Source organism: Cyanistes caeruleus, chromosome 20, assembly GCF_971803275.1.
Source record: "Cyanistes caeruleus chromosome 20, bCyaCae1.hap1.1, whole genome shotgun sequence".
NCBI lineage: Eukaryota > Metazoa > Chordata > Aves > Passeriformes > Paridae > Cyanistes > Cyanistes caeruleus.
This window is the reverse complement of record NC_141720.1, coordinates 5,796,214-5,817,653: the sequence shown is the minus strand read 5'-3', so window position 1 is coordinate 5,817,653 and position 21,440 is coordinate 5,796,214. Positions and strand designations below refer to the sequence as shown.

Genomic DNA, 21,440 nt, shown 5'->3' with positions numbered 1-21,440 from the left:
ACTCGAATTGCCACCTTCATGTGACTTTTTTTTTCACACAGTATTTCTTACATTTCTCCCTTCTTGCTTTTATTTGCATCTTGGTCTTTTGCTTCTCTGTCAGTGCTCAGCTCTCCTTTATCCTTTCATATTCCTTTCTGTTCCTGACTTCATGTTTCATAGAAGGGTTATTTTGACAATTGAATGTCATCTCCTGAATGACAAAGCCCAACTTTCACCCATCAATTCCCGTGTCAAGCTTTGTCAGATTTTGAAGCAATCATTTTTCCTCACTGATACTCTGCTCCCTCCTTCAATTCCTTTCAGCAATCCCCGCATTCCATTGGGCCCTGTCACCTCATTAGCATTCATATGCATAAACTACAAAACTGAATTGTTACATAGGAAGCTTTTTAACTTTAAAGAAAGCCAACATCAAATAAATACCCTCGTGATCTGAACCACTGATATAAAATCCTTGTGTTTTATGCAGCTGCTTTGTGAGTCTGCTTCAGCACAAAAATTCTCAGCACAGTTAAAGGCCCCAGAACACTTACTGTATTTCTTAAATTCTGTAATGTTTTAACTGTTCTTAATTAAACATAAAAATCCAAACCAAACACATCTACAGTGCAGGAAAAATCTGCTATAATCATGGTGCTTTGCTTGTCAGGCAGTGCAGTGGAGGGCCATTTTTCTTTACTATTGGTTCTTGAGGGAAAGCATGCTAGGGAAGGGCAGTTTCCACTTGGGAACAAGCTCTAGGACACATCAGGTTTTTCTGCAACTTAAACTTGCTGTGAACTGCAAAGCCAGTTAATATACAGCCAAACTCTTGTGTCAGAACACAGAGAATGTGTTAGCAAAAAGCTTATCCAAAAACCTTTATAAAAACTCTGAGGCAGCACAATACAGGCTTTAAAAACATCTCTCCTGACAGATTTCTTAATCCAGTAACTGTATAGATTAACAGAGAAAAGGCTTCAAATTCAATTTGGCATTCAAGTACAATGTTTGACCTCAATTCCCTACTGTAGGTTTTCTTTCAGGTAAAGGTCTCAGTTAACTGGCACCCTCCTGTGCTCTCCAGGAACTCCTGACTGCAGTACCTTCCACTCTGCCTGAAGGCATTTCTATTTCCATCTGTCTCTGGCCTTCAAGAAGAATTCTCAGAATTCACTAAGATACAACCCTCAGATGTAGCTTCAGACTTTGACAAGGTATTCTGAAGGGCCTTTAGTCAGCACAGGATGTACAGCAATAATGCAGCTGAGATGTAGAGCACAGCAGGGTTTAGGCAGTACAGACCCTGCACTTTAATGCAGAATTAAAACCTACACATTCACCTCAGCAATCTTTGCTGTTTCTGGCTTTGAAACCAACCCACTTTTCCTTTAGATCCGTGCAAATGTACTTGATACAAAACAGTTCTGCAAAAGGACGTAAGTGACAAGAATAAAGAACACCTCACGGGTAGCCTGAAATCCCTGGTGTTAAGAACGTGACTACTTTAAACTCACTAAAATCCCAATTCTGGAGAACACAGATGTAACTCAGGAGCTTTGTTTGCCATGTCTGTTGGTGTCATATCCCCGGATGCTGAAAGCTCCAGGAAAGAACTGTATTTAACATTTTGCCCCTAAACCCTTATACAGAAGTAAAGCCATGTGCTGTGGGTTTGGTATAAAAACAGCAGGAGGTTTGTCAGTCTGCCTTTCAGAATGATCTCCCAGAACTCTGAGCACAAGGTTGCCCCTCAAAAATATCAAACAGACTGAGATTTTTGGACTTCTCCACAAGAAAGACTAACAAGACTTACTGATCACAATGGGCATGTTACTGGTGTAGTCTACAGCAACACCAACAGGCAGAGTGTCATCACTTTTATCTGTCACAGGAAGTTCTGCTCTGCTTGAGTCCTCCAAAACCCATGATTCCCAGTTCTGCAAAAAGCAACATTATTGTTATACCAACTACTGCTTTCCTATGACCAGCCTTCTTCAGCACTCCAGCCTACACCAGCTGAAACACCAGCCAGAGTATCTACTAAAATTTGTCAGATTAACAAATGCCAGAAAAATCGGGGTCCTTCACAGATTTATGTGTGATCTCTCATGTATTACTGCACATCAGAGGTCAGACATTTTTAATGCTTAACTTCACCTGATGACCTCACATCAATCACTTTATTATAGTGAGTTTGACCAAATTTTTAGACTGAAAAGTGAATAATGAAAAACAGACTTCTGGTGCTTAGTTCACAATACTTATCTCTTGTTCATCTAAGAATTACCTTAAGATTCTGTACAATTTAGAAGCTTGTTTTGTTTTGGGATGTCTTTTAAAAATCATCATTTCATTGTATTTCAGGTCTTATATAGATTATACTTAGGGAAGGAAAATGTACATTTGCACAGATGCAACACAAAATATATTCCACAAATGGAATAAAAATATTACCTGGTCCCCCTGCCTGGCAAGAATGCTGACTTCTGTGGAAGCTGCTGAAGCTGCCAGAACTAGATCCCTGTAAGCATGAACACAAACAGGTTAAAATTAACATGACAGTCCACTGCCAGATCTACAAAAAGGAGGAACATAATCTAAGGAGAAACACTGACCCCTCAGACATACACACCAAGGGAAGGACCGTGCCATGATTCCTGCCACTCACCATTCCTCAACAAAATTGAGGAAGTAATGATGCTGCCTCTCAGTGCAGCTCGTGTAGCACGGCTCCATGAAATTCACAAACTTCTCTGGTCGCTTCTCTTCCTTTTTCTGTAAAAAAAAATCAACATTGATAATTTATCTTTCCATGCACAAACCAAGTAACCTCCCTTAAATTTGGCAGTATCAGGGCACAACAACAATATTATAATTGGATCTCAGAGAGCAGAGAACAGATTATTCATTGATTTTCAGGTGGATCCTACTTCTTCCACTTAATCCCCCCAACCTCAGTCCCATGATTTACAGCAGTACCAAACTCAGATTCTATGTGGTGCTAATGTTGATAACAAAAGCAACTTGCCACTGTCATGAACAAGTCAGGAACAGACACTTGTGTTGTGACTGCTGGTACTTACAGGCAATATGGCTATGACCACTTGTGGAGACATTTCCAGTGTTCCATCAGCCTCTGCATACACGATAGCAAAGACATATGTGCCAATCCAAAGTACATCCAAAACTGAAAAAGAAAGCAAATACCTCAGCCAGAAACACTTTACCATAATACCTTCTTGTTGATTTTAACTGTGCACAGCACACAGAAGGGAATGACAAACAAATGGCAACCAACTCCTAAACTACCAAGCTTAAGAATCACAGAAAATCACAATGTAATTTCATAACCAGTGCCACACAGTTGCTACAACCAAGACAACAGGGGGAAGAATGACTAAAATACTTTTAAAGAGAAAACAAGTTAAAAAGTAATAAAAATATGTACCTTTAACAGGATTATCTGAGTCATAAAAAGGAGGACAAGGGATTACTTTCTTCTCCTGCAGATTCTGCAAATAAAACAACTCATAAATACACAGATAAGGCAATGAACAAATCTAACTGCAACTTTTGCAGAAAGCCCAGAAAACTGGTTTACAGCAACTCACTCGTTCTTTAACATTCGTCATGGGCCACTCTGAAATCATGACTTCAGTGACAAGTGCAAACCTTAAACTAAACCAAATATTGGCCTAAGACACTTGAACATGACTGAAGCACTTGGGTAGCATCACATGGCTCACATCATGTGCATCCTAGCCAAATTCTGTAGTTTGTGATACAAAAACCAACCAACCAACCTAAAAAAACCAAACCAACAAGCCAAACCAACAAAATACCATTTTTCATCAAACTCCTGAAAAGTCATAAAGGCCTTAACACCATCAATACTTACAGGCAGATATTGCACCACAGTGCCATTTTGCCTCCCTGCAGCCAGTTGTTTTCCCTTTGGGCTCCAACATACTTAGGAAATAAAAAAAAAAAATAGAAAGAAAAAAGAGAATTTCATTAGCACTAAGGAACTGAAGAGTTACAAGGCCTCACAAAAACAGGACTAATAAATGAAAACTGCTAATTTTTCCACTGAAAAAAATCATGAATCTGACTCAAACCAGGAGTCATCCAGTCACAGAGAAGGCAAGACTACACAGGTAAAAACCCAACAGGTGATGATGCTTATTTGCATGTTTTCCTGGAAATGAGTGAAGCCAGAGACAGCACAAACCACAGGTGGACATATTTGATAACTCACAAGACTCAGCTGCTACAATCAACTGGGAAAGAATAATTCCATTGCAACACATTTTCTGAGTCTCAGAGTTTAAACCCTTCCTTTTTGTGAAGAATTTTAAGAAACCTCCTCCTGAGATAAGGAACCTGTGTTTATACACCTCTCAGTTGGTGTGTACTCTCCCGTGTCCAATTCTGAGTGCCCTCCAAGGGTGCCACTCACCAGATGTGACAGCAGCAGAGGATGGGAGTGTGGCATAGACCTTCACAGAGTCGGTGACCTGCAGGACAGAGATGCTGCCATCGGACAGACAGACGGCCACCATGGTTGGACTGGCAGGGTTCCATTTCAGGTCGTTGACCATGGCTGCACTTCCTGAGTCCTTGGCCAGTTTGTGACAAGCAAATGCATGTTTCTGCTGTTTTGCCTTTTAGGAAAGACAAATACATGAGATAGTCAAAGTGGAGCACAAAACCAAACTCTCCTGAAGTCACAGTCCAAAGCAGTTTTGACTTTCCTATAAATTAATGACTGATAAAAACAAGCAGATTTTGAGTTTACTGAGCAACTCCTTTACAAGACAGCCCTCACAGAGACAGAAAATCCCACCCCAGCTATACCTCTCCTCAGCTGTATTCTGAAAAAATCCCCAAACCCACTTGGCATACACGGTACCTGATTTAGGAATGTGCGGACATCAAAAAAGCTGATGAAGGACCCGATGTCACTGGACATCATACAGACAGACAGGGTGAGATTGTCACAGCTCAGAGCCAGGTGCTGCATAGGAAACTTCATGGGAACCACAGTACTCTGAATATTCTCCACTTAAAACACAAAAGGAAAGGAAGATGGAATGAAAGGGACAAATTTAAATAGCAAGAATTGTTCTTGTAAATCAATACAACAAATTAATGCAGTAAGTTCCATTAACAGTAGCTATCAAAGGTAACACGTAGAAAACTGAATGAAAGCAAATCCCTTCACATCTATCAATACAATCTTGAGAACTGCCAAATTTCTAAGAAAAGAAAATGCCACTTTTCTCCCTCAGTAACAGAAGTAATAGAAAATGGAAAGATTTTTGGCTTTGCTTTTGTGTGTACAAAGTAGAACAGTTACTAAGGAGAATGAAAACCATTTTGTACTCAGGTGGTGGAAGGGTGGCTGCTTCCCCTCTCCTGGACTGTCATTTAGACAGAGTGGGTAACCCAGTGTGAAATCTCCCTCAGTGGGTCCCTCCACTCACACACATCCCTGACATGTACACAGGCTCACAGCTCAAAGAATGGTTACCAACCCAGCAAAGAATGGCTACAAACCATTGCTCTGCCTTCCCACACAAGAAAACGTGGCAATTCCTGACAGAGAATAGCAAGGACTGTAATATGTATCAGAAACCAAGAGCTCCATGTCATAAATCCCATATAAACCTTTCTCTGCCAAACCCATGAGATTTAAGTGTCTTACCAATTTTATTGGGATCTTCTCCCATCTGTTTCTGCATGAGAAGATCTCTGGTGTGGTAGATTTGCAGGCTGGTTCCTCCACCAGCAAAGACCAGCCCATATTTGTTGGACACTGCGAGGAGGCTGGAGCGCTCTTTGGGAAGATCATCAGGAGCATCAAAGATGCGAACCTTCTTCAGTGCTCTGAACTGAAAATCCTGTTTGTGAGAGATGGGAAGTAACTATTCACATGCTGCCCAAGAGAAACATTTTACTTTGGCTTCTCTAAGACAGACAGTTCAGGAGCCTCTCCATGAGAGCTGCAAATCCCTGACACACACCCAGGCAGTCTCTGGCCATTCCACCACATTTTCTGTCTCATCCATTAAAGACTGAGATCACACCACTTTTTTTTTTCCATTGGTTAAATCTCACTTGTACCCAGTGCCTGTGTTCATAAAATCTGCCTGAGACATCTGATCTTTTCAGGTGCACACCAAAACCAGCCAAAGGATACAGAGGAAAACAGAAAGGAATAAAGAAAAGATGGGACAGGACTGAACAAAACTTGTTTCTACAAGGCACACATTTGCTAACCTACATGCCAATAACTCCAGTCACGCACCTGAGATATTCTCAAATAACTGCCACTAAATAAGTACATTCCAGCAATCTTAGGAGGATGTAGGAACTCAGAAACTTCAGCAAAACAAACAGCCTAACTACCCTGTTTTTGAGGGCAGAAGGCAGCTGTACATAGACCTATAATCACTTCAGGAATATGTTCCCCCACGTCCCTTCTTACCCAGCCTCACAGTAACACTGGGTGACACAGGGCAGGCTAGGCTAGCAGCACACAGCAAGACTTCAGCTCACACTGCTCCACATCCCCAAACCAGGAGATTCCCAGCACAAGGCATGCTGACAGAAAGGTTTAGAAACATATTACTCTTCTTCCAGAATAAGGTTCCTCCAACTCTCCTTCATCCCTGAAGCTACTCCAGGCCAGGCTGGATGAGGCTTGGAGCAACCTGGTCTGGTGAAAGGTACCCCTGCCCATGGCAGAGGTTGGAACGAGATGGGCTTCACAGTTCCTTCCAACCTAAACCATTCTGTGATTTCCTCCAGGTATTAAACACCCCCCTACACCAAGGCCATGCCAGCCTTGCCTTTTCCACCCCACAGGCTTGTAACCACACTACGCTGGAAAGTCCTCAAGTATTTGAAAGTTCTCAAGATTGCCCAGAAAGGGTGTGGAGTGTCCCTAACTGGAGATATCCCAGACACGTTTGGACAAAATCCTGTGCTTTGGGACAAACCAGTCTGAGCAGGGAGGTTTGATCAGATGGTCTGCGGTCCCTTCCAGCCTGACCATTCCTGGGATTCTGTTTTACAAACACTTCAAGGATGTCTCCATAACGCGAGCCGAGCCCCGCGGTTTGTCAGCCCCACGGTCCCAACCAAGCCTCCCCCAGAACCCACCACCACTCACAGCCCAGGCCAAGCCTTCTCCAAGCCCCGTTCCCCTCCGGCTCCAAGCCAAAGCCCCGAGTAAAACAGCCTGCCAACCCTTCCCCCCGCCGGACTGCCCCTCACGCTCCCCGCTCTCCCGTGCCTCACCTTCATCTCCCGCTCGGGGATCACGTCCATATCGTCCCCCATGGCGGCCCCGCCGCCGCGGTCCCGCCGGGAGAGCCCCGCGCCGCTTCCGCTTCCGGCGGGGCCGCTCTGGCCGCGGCTCTCGCTGCTCCGGGCCCTCGCACCTCTAAACGGCTGCCCTTAATAAACCCTCTTTGCACAGTCAATTCGATTGGAAAATATCTCTGAGATAATCGAGTCAAATCTATGGCTGATCATCATCTTGTCAAGCAGCCCACAGCACTGAGTGTCGTTCCCTGAAGACCTCCAGGGACAGTGATTCCACCACCCCGTTGGGGAGCCTGTTCCGATATCTAATCACCCTTTCTGTGAAGAAATTCCTCGCAATGTCCAACCTGAACTTCCCCTGGTGCAGCTTAAAGGATGTGTGCTCTGGCCCTGGTTTTTCCACACGTTCTGAGCCGCCCGTGCCCTGCTCCGTCCTGAGGGGAGCCAGTGCTGGAGCAGCCCCTGAGGGGACAGACAGACCCCGCTGACAGCACGGATGGGCTCTGCTGTCCCTGCCAAGCCACGGTGGAGCCTGGCAGGCGGCTGCTCCACCCCGGCCACCAGCCTTTGGTGAGGGGCTTGGATGCTTTTCCCATATCTGAGATCCAGTGTTCCTTCAGGTCTAAGGAATCACGGAAACTCCCTAGCTGGAAGGGACGTTCAAAGATTGTTAAATTGAACTCCCGACCCTGCACAGGACACCCCAACAATCTCACCATGTCCCCGAGAGCCATGTCCAAACACTCCTGGAGCTCTGGCAGCCTCGGGGCCATGCCCAGTCCCTGGGGAGTCTGGTCGGGGCCAGGCACCATTTGGGGGAAGAACCTTTTCCTAATTCCAGCCTAACCCAACCCTGACAGTTTCATGCCTTTCCCTCAGGTAAAATCTTGTTCCCTTGGCATGGGCTGCAGTGGGAGCACAATGATGCTCTGGGCCAGCCCCTGTGTGGGGTGGCTGAGCTGCAAACACAGAAGCTCTGTGAGCTGGAGCAGCCTTATTGTGCTCCAAGACCACACAAAAGTAGAATGTGGGGGCTTGATCACACCAGGTCCTCAATTCCTTTACTTGTTCAAGTTTTGAGGGGTTCAGCTCCCACTCAGACAGAATGCCAGTGCTCAGCCCTATGGGGACACTTTGAGAAGGGCTGTTTCCAGGATCAAAAAAGAAAAGGATTTCCACAAAGACAAGCAATGGCTTTGGGCAGTGACCTGAACCTGTGGCAAACCACATCCAAGTTTCCCTCATGTAATATGCTTCCTTTATTTTCTAACTGAACAACAGCTTCAACACACAGCCAAGAAAAGCAGGTGCATTTCCAGAGGCTACAAGGCAGCAGGAGGCAGACATGGGGCTGTGATCTCAGGGAAATTCTGTCCTTTTGAGAAACACATGGAAAAAGTGCACCCAGTAATTCCCCAGGAAACCGTGTCTCCCCTTCTGATAATTCACATCAGAGAAGAACCTTGGGCAATTGCTTCAAGAGCAGAGAGAATAATTAAAAAAACCCTCCTTCAAGAAAAGCATTGCAAGTGTCTGCTTTCAATCAACAAGTTATTCCTTAAAATAAGCACTGGCACCTGCTCTTTTTCAGTAAGTCAAAAAAAGCATCAGCTTTCAAGAGGTGGCCTCTGCATTTCATCACACAAACTCCATAGCTTTCAGTCAGTTATTACAGATAAAGATCAGATCAAGACCGTCCAAACCTATCTCCAGGATCTGTTTAAGAGTTTATATTAACAGACTTGGAAACCAGCTCCCTTAATCTGCAACCAATCATATGGACCAAGCTTCAGAGGAGATAACAATAAACACTGACATACTGTGTAGTTTCAAAAGATTTATTTTCAGTCCTTGAAGTAGACTGGTGCTGCTTTTGCTCAAAATTTTTGTCTCTGTTACAATTTTGGTTTTCACACAAACAGTAGTGAGAATGTTTTTGTTGTTTTATTTAATTATTTAAAAGTGCAGCCTTTGGCAGGAACAATCAGCCTAGTAGAGTTAATTATCTGTATTTCCTTTAAAAAATGTACTTACTAAATAATGATTTTAAAAAAGTTAAAAGCTGTCAAGAACATTTTAAGAAAAGAGTAGGGAAAGGGCAAAGAGCAAACACCTGGATTCCAGAAATTGTGTATGGAACAAGAATCACCACAGTACCCAGAGTGTGGATAGCACAGTCCCAGTTCATATTCCATACTTACAGCCCTTCTTATTTTGCAGATTTGAGGGCTTATCCATCAGGGAAATGTATAGTCCCAGGGGACAGGGCTGAAACACATACAGGGAGGTCTGCAAAAATCAGAAGGACGAGCAGCTGCCTGAGGACAGATCCTCATCTGCAGCTGGTCTGGCCGGGCTCAATTTGGTCACTCAGCTTCCTTTTACCTGGAGGTGCCCTGTTGGGCTGCAAAGGCATCACAGCTTGTTTCTGGACTCCATGGATGGGACAGACAATCACCTATCCAGAGGTTACGCTCCTGGTCGGACCCAAGTCACGATTTATCAGGAAGGGGCTCCCCAGGGTGGCTTTAACCATCACTCGCAATGGTTGGTGTTGGGCCCTGAGATCTGCCCGCAGGATGAGGCGCCAGAACAGACAGAAATTGTCTCTGCAGGCACCTGTGCCACTCCAATAGGTTGTGCAGGCAGATCTCTGTGTCCAAGCACATTCCACATTCCCCTTATGATCAGACAGACGTGGGAGCCTGATTTGCATTTTGGGGAGATCAGGAGGGAAAGAACTAAGTCCAAAGAAGGGACAGGAGGATGGAGCAGAGAAGGCACTTATTTCTTTGCACCCATGAAGCTGCTCGCAGGGGCTTTGTCCATGTCTGGCAGCAAGGATCATTAGGAACCTGTCATGACAAGCACAGCTCTGAATCCATACACTGGGAACAACATAGCTCCTCGTCTGAGAAATGCAGGAAGGGCAGAGGAGAGAGTAAAATCACAGGATATTTTTTTGTTCTTTTTGGTCTCACATTACAGTTGGTGCTACAGCTTCTGTCTAACAGATCAAGTTGGTTAAGGGATGCAGTAGAAAGACACGAGCTGGGGGTCTCCAGCTTCCCTTGCTGTTCCTCTAAGGCAGGTTAGTGGAAAACTAGGACTGTGCACAGTAAAGAGTTACAAAGCACAGGTAACCTCTGTTACAGACCAGCAAAGCAAACAGTGCCCATTTTACAGCCCGTCCTCTTCAAGGGAGGCTGGCTATGTCTCTCTCTGGAGGTGGACCAGAAGGTTTTGGGTTGCTTTCATTGGCTTTTCCTTCAAACATCATGACCCTGCAAAACACAACAGATATTTCCAACTTAAAAAAAAAAAGCAAATGCATATTTATCCATCATTGGGGGTGGCTTTCTCTCCTGAAAAAGAGCATCTGGCTTGCCTAGAAAGAGCACTCGATAATAAACAAAGCAGGGAAAGCCAACAGAGGGCAGTGCTGCCAGGCTGGCTTTTCCAGCAGCTATCAGGAGTGAGCTCCCAAAGTCTCTGCCGGTTTTCCTCTCAGAGGCCAGAGGATTAGCACATTTTATTTAGACAGGCACTTCCGAAATCCCCTGGGCACATACTGCATGCCAAGTGTTCCTGATGCGTAAAAGCAAATACCACTCCTGGCCCACCTTGCATCTAACCACACAGCAGAACATTCAGAAGCCAACACCAAGCAAGCAACAGCAATTACAGCTGGGGGAGAGAGCAAAAACAAGGAGCAAGGCACTGGCTGTAGGAATCTCAAGCATTTTGCAACCACTAGCACTGTCTTCCTCCCTGAGGACTGCAGCTACGCTGGGAATGCCAGCTGCCTCGGGTGGATCAAAGGGCTGTACTGCTCTTAGGACAAGTTTTACATTTCTGCTCCTTTTCTACAGGGTCCAACAGACAATGGGGTGTCTGTTAGCAAGAGAAGGGACCTGTTTGTGAAAACTGCTGCAGCAGCTGAGAGAAGGGATGGAAGATATGGGACAGGCTGCGGGCTCAGTCTGGTTCTGTGGAGAAAAAGGAGGAACAGGGACATCAGAAATCTGTGTCTGCTTGGAAGAGGAGCATCACAATACAGACACAGCACACAGTAGAGAGATTCTGCCAGCAAACATGTCCCAGCTTAGAGAAATCACATGAGAGGTGTGTGCAAGATCCTTCCTCCCAACCTGCCAGGAAAGCTGGCTGTGTTTCTAAAGCTGCCTCCAAAAAGGGGTAAGGAGGATAGAGAGGATCAGCTCCTATTCATGGCAGTTTCAGACACTAAAGCAGGGCCAGCCTCTGAGCTGTGAAAGGAAACACCAGGCTTCAATGGGATGGAGATGGAGCCAAGCAAGTGTTTGGAAGCCATTTGTTAGAGCAGTGCTTTCAGAGTCCTGTTGAGAGGGCAGAGGGGGCCGTGGGAGGCTAGTGCTGGCAGCCTGTACCACAGAAAGCCTCTCCCAGCATGAGCCAGTTGTTTTAAGTATGTGTCCCATCTCCATCTACTTCCTGTCCCTCTGAGATCAGGCAGGGATGGAGCATCCTGTGGGAAACAGGAGCCAGCACTACTGGTGCTGGCAGGACCATCATTCACTCAAGTCCTACCACCATCCACAGGGGAAGTCTGTGTCCCTAAAGCCAGCAGGATCCTCAGGGAAGAGATGGAAAGCAGTCCTGCAGTGCTGAATGCCATGAAGCACATGGGAGGAAGCCTGTGCTAACACACAGCAGGCAGCTCTGCTGGGAGCACTGGCCACTGCTCAGCCTCAGCATGGGCTTATGCACCCCCTCATGCACCCTGCAGACCCCCCTGCACAAGGATCCTCCCTCCATGAACACTGAGTGTGCATAGCTCCAGCTCTACCAGACAGAACAGCTTGTGCTTCCCAGCTTCCCAACAGAGCAGCTCGGGTGCTGCTGATCTCCCCGGCTCCATCTCAGGACACTCACAGTTTCAGCACAGCAGAGCGTTTCCCAAGCATCACATTGACAAAGTCCTGGTACGAAATGGTGTCGCTGACCCCTCCAGTCACCTCAGAGATCATCCTCTTCAGTTCTAGGTGGGTCTTTGGAGCCCCCAGCTTCTCCATCATCCTTTTGACAGACATCAAATCTACAAGAGCAAGGCAATCACTGCTGTCAAGGGCGTAACCCCTCTGAGCACAAACCAACCTTAGGGACAGAGCCATGAGTTCCCTCCTGAGACCACCTCAGCCATGGATTTGTGGGTGACAGCATTAAGCTGTTGCCAAAAGCCACTAGAAGCCTTCCAGAAGAGCTCACTGCCACTCCACCCAGTACAGAGCATCACTTCCCAGTTGTGCAGCTCAAGATAAAATACCACACACTCAGAGAAGAGTGACAACTCTCCAAGTGCTCCAGAGACATGTGGGGATAGTGCTCTCTAGCTTGGATTGTGGTGCCAAGAGTCACAAGGATGGGGAGGAGGGAAGCAACACTGGGGTTAAAGCTGGAGACAAACAAGCCGTGGAGAGCAGACGCCCCTGCCCATCGCCACAGGCCATTTCCTCCCATTTCAATGCTGCCTGCTGAGACCTGCGAGCCCCTTCCCTCCCGGAAGCCCTGAGTCAGGCCTCTTCCAGTTCCCCACAGGCTTCACTTCAGATGGAGGACTTGTGGAGGAGGGGAGCAAGGCAGCAGCCTCCTGGAAGGGCACAGCACACAAGTGATTACACTTCAGTGTCAGCTCCAAGCCTGCAGGAGGCTGGAACTTTATGTAACTGGTGCTTTCTGGACCCAAAGCAGGGCTGCTCAGCCGAGCCAGGCTCACACCCAAGACCTTTGCTTCCTTCTGCTCCCTTCCTTGCAAAGCAAAGAGCTTCTCTGCACCACAAGTGCTCATGAATTTATACAGCTCCTGCCTCAAGCCAGGCAAGCCCTAGGATTGTCTACGTCCTGCAGCTTCCCACCTCTGAATTCCCACCTTCACAGCAGAGGATTGAGAAGAAGGCCTCAGTGGAGAAAAATGGAGAAGAAAGAAAAAGCATTTAGAGCAGAAATAAGTGGAGGAGATAAAAAACTTCAGGGGAACAGCACTGAGAAGAGCTTAGATCTTGAAATAAGTAAGGAGAGACTGAAGAAGCTGAGAGGCAAGGGCTGGAGAGCCAAGGAAACCCCTGGCTGGCAATCAAATTCCAAGAAAGGCTGTACATAGGAAAAGCCCACAACACCATGAATGCAGAGAGAAGCAGTAGATTCAGCAGCAGACAGGCTGTGGCTCTTCCAGCCCAGCATCCCTCAGAATCACTCACCAATCTCGCCTTGGTTGTTCAGGTCAAACTCCATGTATTTCTCTGGAAGAGACACAGAATTAAGTCAGCAGGAGTCTAGAGCAATGGGGTGTGCAGTGCTTTGGAACACTGCCTGCTTACAGCACTGAAATAAAGCATTTGGGGATAAGATTGATATAGTGCTGAATGCAAAGTTCAGAGGGGGAGACCATCTAAAGGCCTGGTTTTAGCACCCTTATCTCAACTCTAGGGCTCTAGAGTTAAGTGCTCTGTAATTGTGGCTGCTTTTCATTTAAGCTGAAGGAAAACACTGGCATGAGAACAAGGTATCAGCTGGCTATGAACAGCGTTAAAAGGTTTCCAGCCAGAAAAACAAAGCTCTGGAACAGCCTCCCAGAAGGAGTAGCAAGGAAAACAAACCCCTGAGCACTCCCTAGATGAGGCTTGATCGGATTAGAAGGGGGATTAAATGACGCAGTTGCCTGCAGTAACGAGGGACAGACTCCACAGTGCTCCCGTTGCTGTGCTCACTCCCAGAGCAACACCTGCCAGGAGAGATGCTCAAGGACCACATCAAGAGGGCAAAGCCAAGAACATGCCTGGGCACAGTGATGCTGGAGCAAGTTGTTTGCCCTTCCAGCCTGCTGTCAAACACTGCTGACTTGAGCAACTCCAGCATTGTCAGAGAGAGGCAGAGCCTGCTCCAGAAGGTCTGGTTAGCTTTGCAGGACAAAAACTCACATGCTGTAACAGGCAGAGCAGTGATTTGAGTTAGAAAATTCAGGAATTCAGTCCTGTGCAGTTTCTGCCCTTTGAAGTGGCACACCTGAGCCTCCTACACACCCCCACCCCTTGCTAGCTGTTCCCCATTTAGACTTTAAGCTCTTCAGGCAAGGATTTGTCTGTCTTACAGACCATACAGCTCCTGGTGCCGCAGGAGGCCCCTCATCACCTCAGCTCTACTAAATGGAAAGAGCAAGATGCCTGCTGGCACCATCCACCCATGCTGAGCTGGAGAAATCTCCCTACAGTGAGCAGTCGCTCCTCACCTCCAGCCTTGGAGAACCAAGCCCTTCCAGGCTGCTCCTTTGCCCCAGGAAGGAAAATGGAAAAGACCTTTTGCCTCTGCTCCAGGGACACCAGCAAGCACTATGAGCATGAACAGAGAAGTGGCAGGCTAATTTAAGGAACCAAAGGGAAGAGTTGTTATTTCACACATCAGAGTCTTCCCAGGACCTGTGCTTCCAAAGGAAATTGTTGGGTTAACTGGACTGAAGGGCAGGAGGCAAAGGAATGGCTTGGCATGTCTTCACCTCAGTCTCAGCTGCCATGAGGTGACCGGGACAGACCTACGGAAATACCATGTACAAACCAAAGCTGTCCACGCTTCAGGCAGGAGTAAATGTCTTCCTTCAAGCATCATGCTACCAGTCCTAGAAGAATTTGGAGCTGTAACACACATGCTTAGGTGCCAGACTGATGCTTGATGTGGGACTGCCTCTCCCCACACTCTGCCTCACCAGAATGATCTTGTGCATCTTACCAGGGTCAGGCACCCCTGCATGTGCCTGGGGCACAAACCCTGCTCTGCCATGTCTATGCCCAGCACACGTTTTCTTCTGAGCTGACACTTAGCCAGCAGTGCAAAGAACAGAGGCAGCTTTACATCAGCCTCAGCTCACACATTTATGTTTCCCCCCCCATGCCACCAGCAGGGATATAGTGGGGCAAAAACCATGCATGATCCCTCCCTCACAAATACATTGACACAAATACTGCATGGGGGCTCCATCTTAGCCTCCCCCAGGCAGGAAGGGAGGTGGGGGAGTGGGAAGGACAGCAGAGAAGAAATATTCCCCCCATCATCACACAATGAGCTGATTGTTGGGGGAGCTGGAGGAGGCCTTGGAGAGAGGGACAGGCCATGGAGACAAACTCACGAGGCAGCAGGAAGAGATGCCAAAGGCTCTCGTTACAGGGAATTCTGCGCCTGTGACCTACAGTTGCAATGTTTGAAGAGCCCCAATTGTGATGGGAAAATATAATGCGGGGCTGCAGCCAAAAGCCAAAGCTACACAAAAGGCAACACAAAGAGATCGGGGAGCACAGGAGGCTCCTCTGTGCCCAGCAGTGTAAGGGATCACAAAACGGCAGCCAGCTTCTTCCTTGCTGGATTGCAAAGCCAAAATTCAAAGGGAAATAGCAGACAATGTCTGAAATGGAAGCAAGGTCAGGTTTTATTAGGTTAGAGCCAGGTTGGGCACATGTGATGCAGGCATGTTTTCTCAACTGTCTTCAGCCACTGCTTAGAAAGAAAGTGGGTACACCAGAATAACCCTGCCAGATCTAGTCCTGTAACCAGTCTGGGGACAAGCTCCAGAGGACTCCATGCTTTTGAGCTGTTTCTCTATCCCTGTCCCAGAAAAAGGCCCAAACCTAAGCCCTAGATCTGCTGACCCACTGGAGTCAGGCTTTGGCCAGAACTAGACATATCAGCGCTGTTCCCTCTGGTGTCAAGGGGCTGGGAAAGGACTAAAGAAACTTTTGGAGAGAGAAAGTCCCCAACTCCTCCAGAAAGCAGCTGACATTTCTGCTTTGTTGAATGAGGCCCTCCTACTTTTGAAAAAAAAAATAAAAAAATAGAGTCCAGCTATTGCATGGTCCATTATGCCAGTTAGCTTGCTGGGTAACTAGATAGAAACCACCCTCCTTTGCTGCTCCCCAGAGTTCTGCCTGCACAGCAGGTTTTGCAGTAACAGCAGCTGCCAGGCAGGATGTCTGTAGGGTGACATGCCCCTGCCCTGCAAGTGGGAGAAGCACAAGTGGAAAGCACCTCTCCAGAGAGTTTCACCAAGTCCACAAGCAAGGGGGAAGGCATCCATCCCAGCTCAGTCACTTGTATTTGGCAGATAATCTCAGGCTGGTGAGATCCAAGTGCTGAGGAAAATAATCTAGTTCAGAGCAAACAGTAAGGCTCAAAGGACAGGGAAATCCTCCAGTTCTCACCTTTGAACACTGCCAACTTCTCCTCCAGGTCTTTTTCATTACTGAACTTTGGGTCACAGAGAAACTCCTAAAACAGAAAAAAAATATATCCTCAAGGTTAAAGATGCAAAGGAAAGCACCCTAGAGGGCACCTCCAAAGTCAGCATTAGGCAGAAGACTCACACAATTCCCAGAGAGCCATAGATGAGCAACAGCACCAAGAGACTTGAAATTGGGCTGAATCCCTCCACACCTTGTCATTAACACTCCAGTGCAAGGGGAATCCCTCTGATGTCTCAGATTTCCCACCTGCAGCTTGAGGGAGGACTGGACTCCATCTGCCTTAACTGCATGAAACCCCCTGTTCTTGCTCACCCAAGGTTTCAGCTCCCCACATCTCTGCTTAAGCACACTTAGCATATGGATTCAGCACTTATTTCCAGCAAGGGCTCCTAGTCCTTGCAAAAAAACACTCTTATCTCAAACTCTTAGATAAACTCAGAGGGCTTTGCAAATAAAGCAGGCAAAGTTTGTAGAATGTCATATGCCCAAGAGGACGGGTATTTTGGGCTTAGGAACTCTCTCATATCCATTTTCTCCCTCTACCCTGCTCAGGCTGAAGACGAAACCCTGGATCACTTCTGGTCACTTGTCCTTAGCCCCACCTCAAAAACCTTCAGATACACAAGGGAACAGATCACAACTTGCAGAGCCAGCTCTCCTGCTGTGCCCTGCCAGCAACACTCCCCTCAGCTGTGAGCAGCAGGGTCTTGCTCCTGTCCCTGCCCTCCCACACCGCCCAGCTCCAGCCCAGCACAGCTTAATGACTTGATCTGTGTTCAGCAACAACACCACATTCTTCAGTGTAGAAATCATTAACATCTGCACAGTTTATGCATGGCCTGTCCAGGACAAACCCCTTGAGGGGTTAGTGGATGGAGGGCTGAGGCTGTTCTCTACTCTGGAAATGTGTTCCTCACCACTGCTCCCCATGCTCATGGGGAAGGCAGGAATGGGTCACCAAGAGCCTTGTGTGCTGATCACTGTTGGTCATCCTAACTGTGCTCCTGTGCTCTGGGTTCCACACACCTGAAGCTGCTCCCTCCTTCTTCATTGGTACAGGGGAGCTTGGACTGCTCAGGGAGTCCTCAAACCTTCACTGCCAGTTAACCACTGCTATGGTCAGTCTTTTACCTGCAGCTGAACTAGGCTTTTGTAGGAAGCCCACTAGGACATAAGTGACTGCCACCCCCTCCTCCCACCCCAGAAACTCCAGATGGGACACCACAGACCATGGCCACCAAACCAGTGTGACACTGGCTTCCGTCATCACCATGGTCACCAACTCAAATTGAGAGCTGTGGTGAAAAGCAACATTCCCAGTTCCTTCTTTTGCTCTCCTTTGCCAACTCAGCTTCATTTAGCTCAGTTATTTCTACCCAGGGGTATCATTTTCCAGCCCAACACAAAGGGCCCAATTCAGCTTTGAGACCTGGGCTCAGGCAGCAGCAGGAGTCACCAGAGACCAGAGTAGTGTTACCTGCTGCCATCATCACTGAATAGCCTCTGGAGAAGGCAAACATCACCGAAAACCAAAACAGGGCCAAAACACCTCCTGGCCACCAGGTCACAGCTTCATTCCTGCCCTGCAGGAACAGCAAGCAGCTTCCACCTCCCAGAAGGACAGGGTATGTGATGGCAGAGCACAGCATCTCTCTGGGAGCAAGAAGCAACACAGAAATGGTAAAGACTGAAGGGAATGCATCTATGTGTGATGGCTGAGTGACACGTGTCTAGGAGCCCACCAGCCCCCACCAGCATGACACAAGAGCAGCACAGGTGACCCTGCACACAGGTTTGGGACTCAGTTCCCTTTTGTTTCAACTGGAGGGGGGCTGGAGAGCCCACCAGCACCACAGCTCTGCTCCAGGTGCAAGGAAGCAATAAGGGGCTGTATTTGAAAGGCATTCCACTCTTCACATTGTGTGTGAGCTGAGCTGTGACTTTGATAAGGAAAACAATCACAATGGCACACAGGAATTCAGTCCCCAGGGCCTGTGACTCAAACTCACAGTGGCTGAAGTTCCACCTAGAGCCCTTTGCTAAAGTTCCCATTTTAAGGGGCATGTTCTATTAATAAGAACTGCTTTAAAAGCCTCTCCCCCGCTTCTGCCCTGAACAGCCTTTCTTGAGCTGTTGAGAGACTTTTCTAAGCCAATAAACTGAGCCAGACAAGTGCCAGCTACCTGCAAGACAACCTGAACAAAGCCAGATCTGTCCTTGCTCCCCAAAAAGGAGACTCCAGCTGGCATCCCAGCTCTCACTGGGATGTTCAAGTGCTGAATGCCAGCCACCCTGCCTGCAGGGGCTGGGAAGGGCTGAGGGATGCTTGTGCCTGCCTGGATGAGAGAAACAGGCACGATGAGAAGCAGGCACCTGCTCTCTAACAGGCTGAATTCCTTCCCCAAAGCCCAGCGCATTACAGGGTAAAACAAGGTTGAAACTAATCTGTGCTGGATTAGACCTGCCACCTTGATGCACGAGGCTGGACAATGTGATTATGGTACCCAAAAAGAGGGGAACAACCAAGAGGGGAGGCCAGAAGAGTGTTTCAGACTGGAAGAGAGGAGTCAGCACTAGGACTGGGCTATCCTTCAGCAGCACACGTGCACTCAGTGTACTGCCTGCCAGACCCGTATCCCATCGAGAGCTCTGGGATAGAAACCAGCCAGGAAAACAGGGCTGGAGGGAGCTAAGTGTTAGGATGAGACAATGAGATTAAGCCTGATAGGAATTTGGCCTGATAGGTTCTATTAGGAGCACTTGACTGTTTTTACAGTCTTAGAGCTCTTCAGTGCTGGGGAAACCCCCTCCTTGGCTCCAGCCACAGTATCAGCCCAAGTTTCTGTATCAGCTGTTTGTCAGGGAGGTGTGAGGCTGTTTGCTGCACTCCCCCATTGCCACATAGAGCTGGCAAAGCACAGCAGCGTGGGGGTTGCTGCCCAGAGCACAATGGCTTCTGAGGATCCATGGGCATCTGCCACCCGTGCTATCTGCAGCTTGGTTTTGAGCTGCTCAAACCCCCATCTCGTAGCGCTGAGGCAGCACGAAGGGCAGCAAGGACGCAAACAAGCAGCTCTGTCAGTGGGAAGTCACGTAGTTTGTTTCATTATTGTCATCCAAACCTCAGCTAAAGAAAAGGCCAGAGTGATGGCAGCTTAGGGGAGAGATAGGAACCTGTCCCCTGTGTGGGAACAGCCCTGAGCCCTGGGACACAGCAGTGGCACACCAGCAGCATCCCAGACTCCTACAGCTCCTAACAGCTTAAGGATCGTGTATCCCCCTTGTGTCTGTGTGATGCTGGAGGATGGCTCTGCAGAAGCAGAAACTGCAGCAGGAGCTACAACACAATCCCTTCATCCTCAGCCTAAGGGCCAACACCACCTTGGCTACGGGAAATACACGCCTTGGTGCAGGGTGTGATGTGTCTGCCTTCCAGCAGCAGGTTACAAAGGCTCCTTTTTAACCAAGTGCTTTTATTCTACACCATATGCCATGACACCTCTTTTTCCACTCTTATTCTCTATATCCTAATTCATCCTAATTTCTAGTTAATTGAGTAATTTCTAATGACTTAATTCCCTCTCCAGTGACCTAAACTTCACCTCTACTGTCTCACTGGTACAGCATGCTGTTTGGTGGAGCATATTGCCACTTTTCATAGTTTAGTCAGTGTGAGGGTAAGGTGAGCCCATCTCCTCCAGGCTCTAATTTTGTAGAGTGATTTGATTTCTGCACTCATAACACCAAGGTGCCACTGACTAAAGGAGCACCTAGAAGTGCTAGAAATCCCAGCACTGTTTGCTTCAAGGTTAAAACCTTCTTTTGACCCTCAGAACTGCTCTTAGCTGGGAGGGATGCCAACAGAACTGCCCCCACAACCATGCCAAGCAAGGGACAGGGTAAGCCTGAAGCTCGGGGGAGAGGACCTTGCCTGACCCTGGCATGAAGGGCACGAAGCCCAGTGCACTTTGCACTAATCCAGGAGGTGCCATTCCCCCTGCCCAAAGATTGTGGGACTTCCAGCCACGCTGGGCAACCCATTCACCCACTGTAATGAAAAGCTAGGAAGGCTGGAGTCAGCTCTGAGCAGCAGAAACTTCTCATTCCGGCAAGAAAAAGTTGAAGCGCTCGATATAGCGGAGGGGAGGTTTTAGTCCTCCAGGAGAACAATAGCCCCCATTCTTGCTGGAGCGCGTTCCCAAAGGGAATTTCACAGCAGCCAGCCCCCGGGCGCCCAGCAGCCCGCTCGGAGCCGCCGATATGCGACACACGGGGAGGACAGAGCCGCCTGAGAGGGCAACACCAGGAGCGGAGGGGATACAGAGCGATCCCCGCAGAAACCCCGCTTCCTCCCGCGGCAGGATCCCTTCTCCGAAGGGGTTTGGGCAGAGGGGTCGGCGGCTCCTCCTGCACCCACCGCCCCCCTCCTCCTGTTCCTCTTGCCCGCAACCCCCTCCCCACTCCCCGCGGGGGTCGGCTCGGGAGGCGGCCCCAGCCCCACCTTGTTGATCTCCTCCAGCCGCCCGTCCTGCGGGGCCCTGCGCAGCCCCCCGCCGCTCGGCCGGCGCGGAGCCGCCATCGCACCGAGCCCTCCCCGCGCCCGCCGCCGCCTTAAATAGGGGCGGGCAGGGCCGGGCCGGGCCCTCCGCCCCCCGCCCTTAACCCATTCCCCGCCCCGCGAGGTGCTACCCGCGGTGGGCTCGAGGTGGCCCGGCACGGGGAGAGGCATCGCCGCCTCTGGGCTTCCCGCAGGAGGGAAGGGACCGGCTCCCTCTGCCCGCGGCACCCGCCGGGAGCGGCTCCGGGACAGCGGGGATCGCCCCGCCGGTACCGACGGCAGAGGGACACGGGCGGGATGGT

General features: G+C 48.5%; 2 protein-coding genes across 6 annotated transcripts in view; both read right to left on the bottom strand.

Moving 5' to 3' along the window:
* Positions 1-7,821, bottom strand: part of NUP214 (nucleoporin 214) — a 38,704-nt gene extending 30,883 nt beyond the window's left edge. Inside the window, exons 1-10 of one of the 4 annotated variants that reach the window (XM_023938209.2) lie at positions 7,291-7,821; positions 5,693-5,888; positions 4,898-5,049; positions 4,445-4,649; positions 3,884-3,954; positions 3,434-3,497; positions 3,069-3,172; positions 2,654-2,760; positions 2,440-2,506; positions 1,799-1,922 (exon numbers count right to left, since the gene is read on the bottom strand). In XM_023938209.2, coding sequence (XP_023793977.2) covers positions 1,799-1,922; positions 2,440-2,506; positions 2,654-2,760; positions 3,069-3,172; positions 3,434-3,497; positions 3,884-3,954; positions 4,445-4,649; positions 4,898-5,049; positions 5,693-5,888; positions 7,291-7,332 — 1,132 coding nt within the window. In that variant the 5' untranslated portion in view covers positions 7,333-7,821. The remainder of the gene's footprint in view (positions 1-1,798; positions 1,923-2,439; positions 2,507-2,653; positions 2,761-3,068; positions 3,173-3,433; positions 3,498-3,883; positions 3,955-4,444; positions 4,650-4,897; positions 5,050-5,692; positions 5,889-7,290) is intronic. The other 3 variants (XM_023938211.2, XM_023938210.2, XM_086857829.1) reach the window with 3 other exon arrangements.
* Positions 7,822-9,139: 1,318 nt separating this feature from the next.
* On the bottom strand, positions 9,140-21,191 carry AIF1L (allograft inflammatory factor 1 like). Of its 2 annotated transcripts, none has more exons than XM_023938208.2 (5): positions 21,082-21,191; positions 16,539-16,605; positions 13,554-13,595; positions 12,232-12,394; positions 9,140-10,601 (listed from the first exon to the last, which is right to left on the bottom strand). In XM_023938208.2, the coding sequence occupies exons 1-5, from the start codon at positions 21,157-21,159 to the stop codon at positions 10,514-10,516; spliced, it is 438 nt and encodes a 145-aa protein (XP_023793976.2). In that variant the 5' UTR covers positions 21,160-21,191; the 3' UTR covers positions 9,140-10,513. The 2 variants fall into 2 exon arrangements, with proteins under 2 accessions (XP_023793976.2, XP_023793974.1); XM_023938206.2 differs by lacking the exon at positions 21,082-21,191 and adding an exon at positions 16,701-16,921.
* Positions 21,192-21,440: the final 249 nt, after the last annotated feature.

Excerpts from the sequence above, each read along its gene's own strand:
- AIF1L (XM_023938208.2), bottom strand. The coding sequence starts at position 21,159 with ATGGCGGCTCCGCGCCGGCCGAGCGGCGGGGGGCTGCGCAGGGCCCCG. Across the intron at positions 16,606-21,081 it reads GGCTGGAGGAGATCAACAAG|GAGTTTCTCTGTGACCCAAA; the intron begins GTGGGGCTGGGG and ends TTTCTGTTTTAG. Across the intron at positions 10,602-12,231 it reads CGCTCTGCTGTGCTGAAACT|GGTCATGATGTTTGAAGGAA; the intron begins GTGAGTGTCCTG and ends TGTGTTTTGCAG.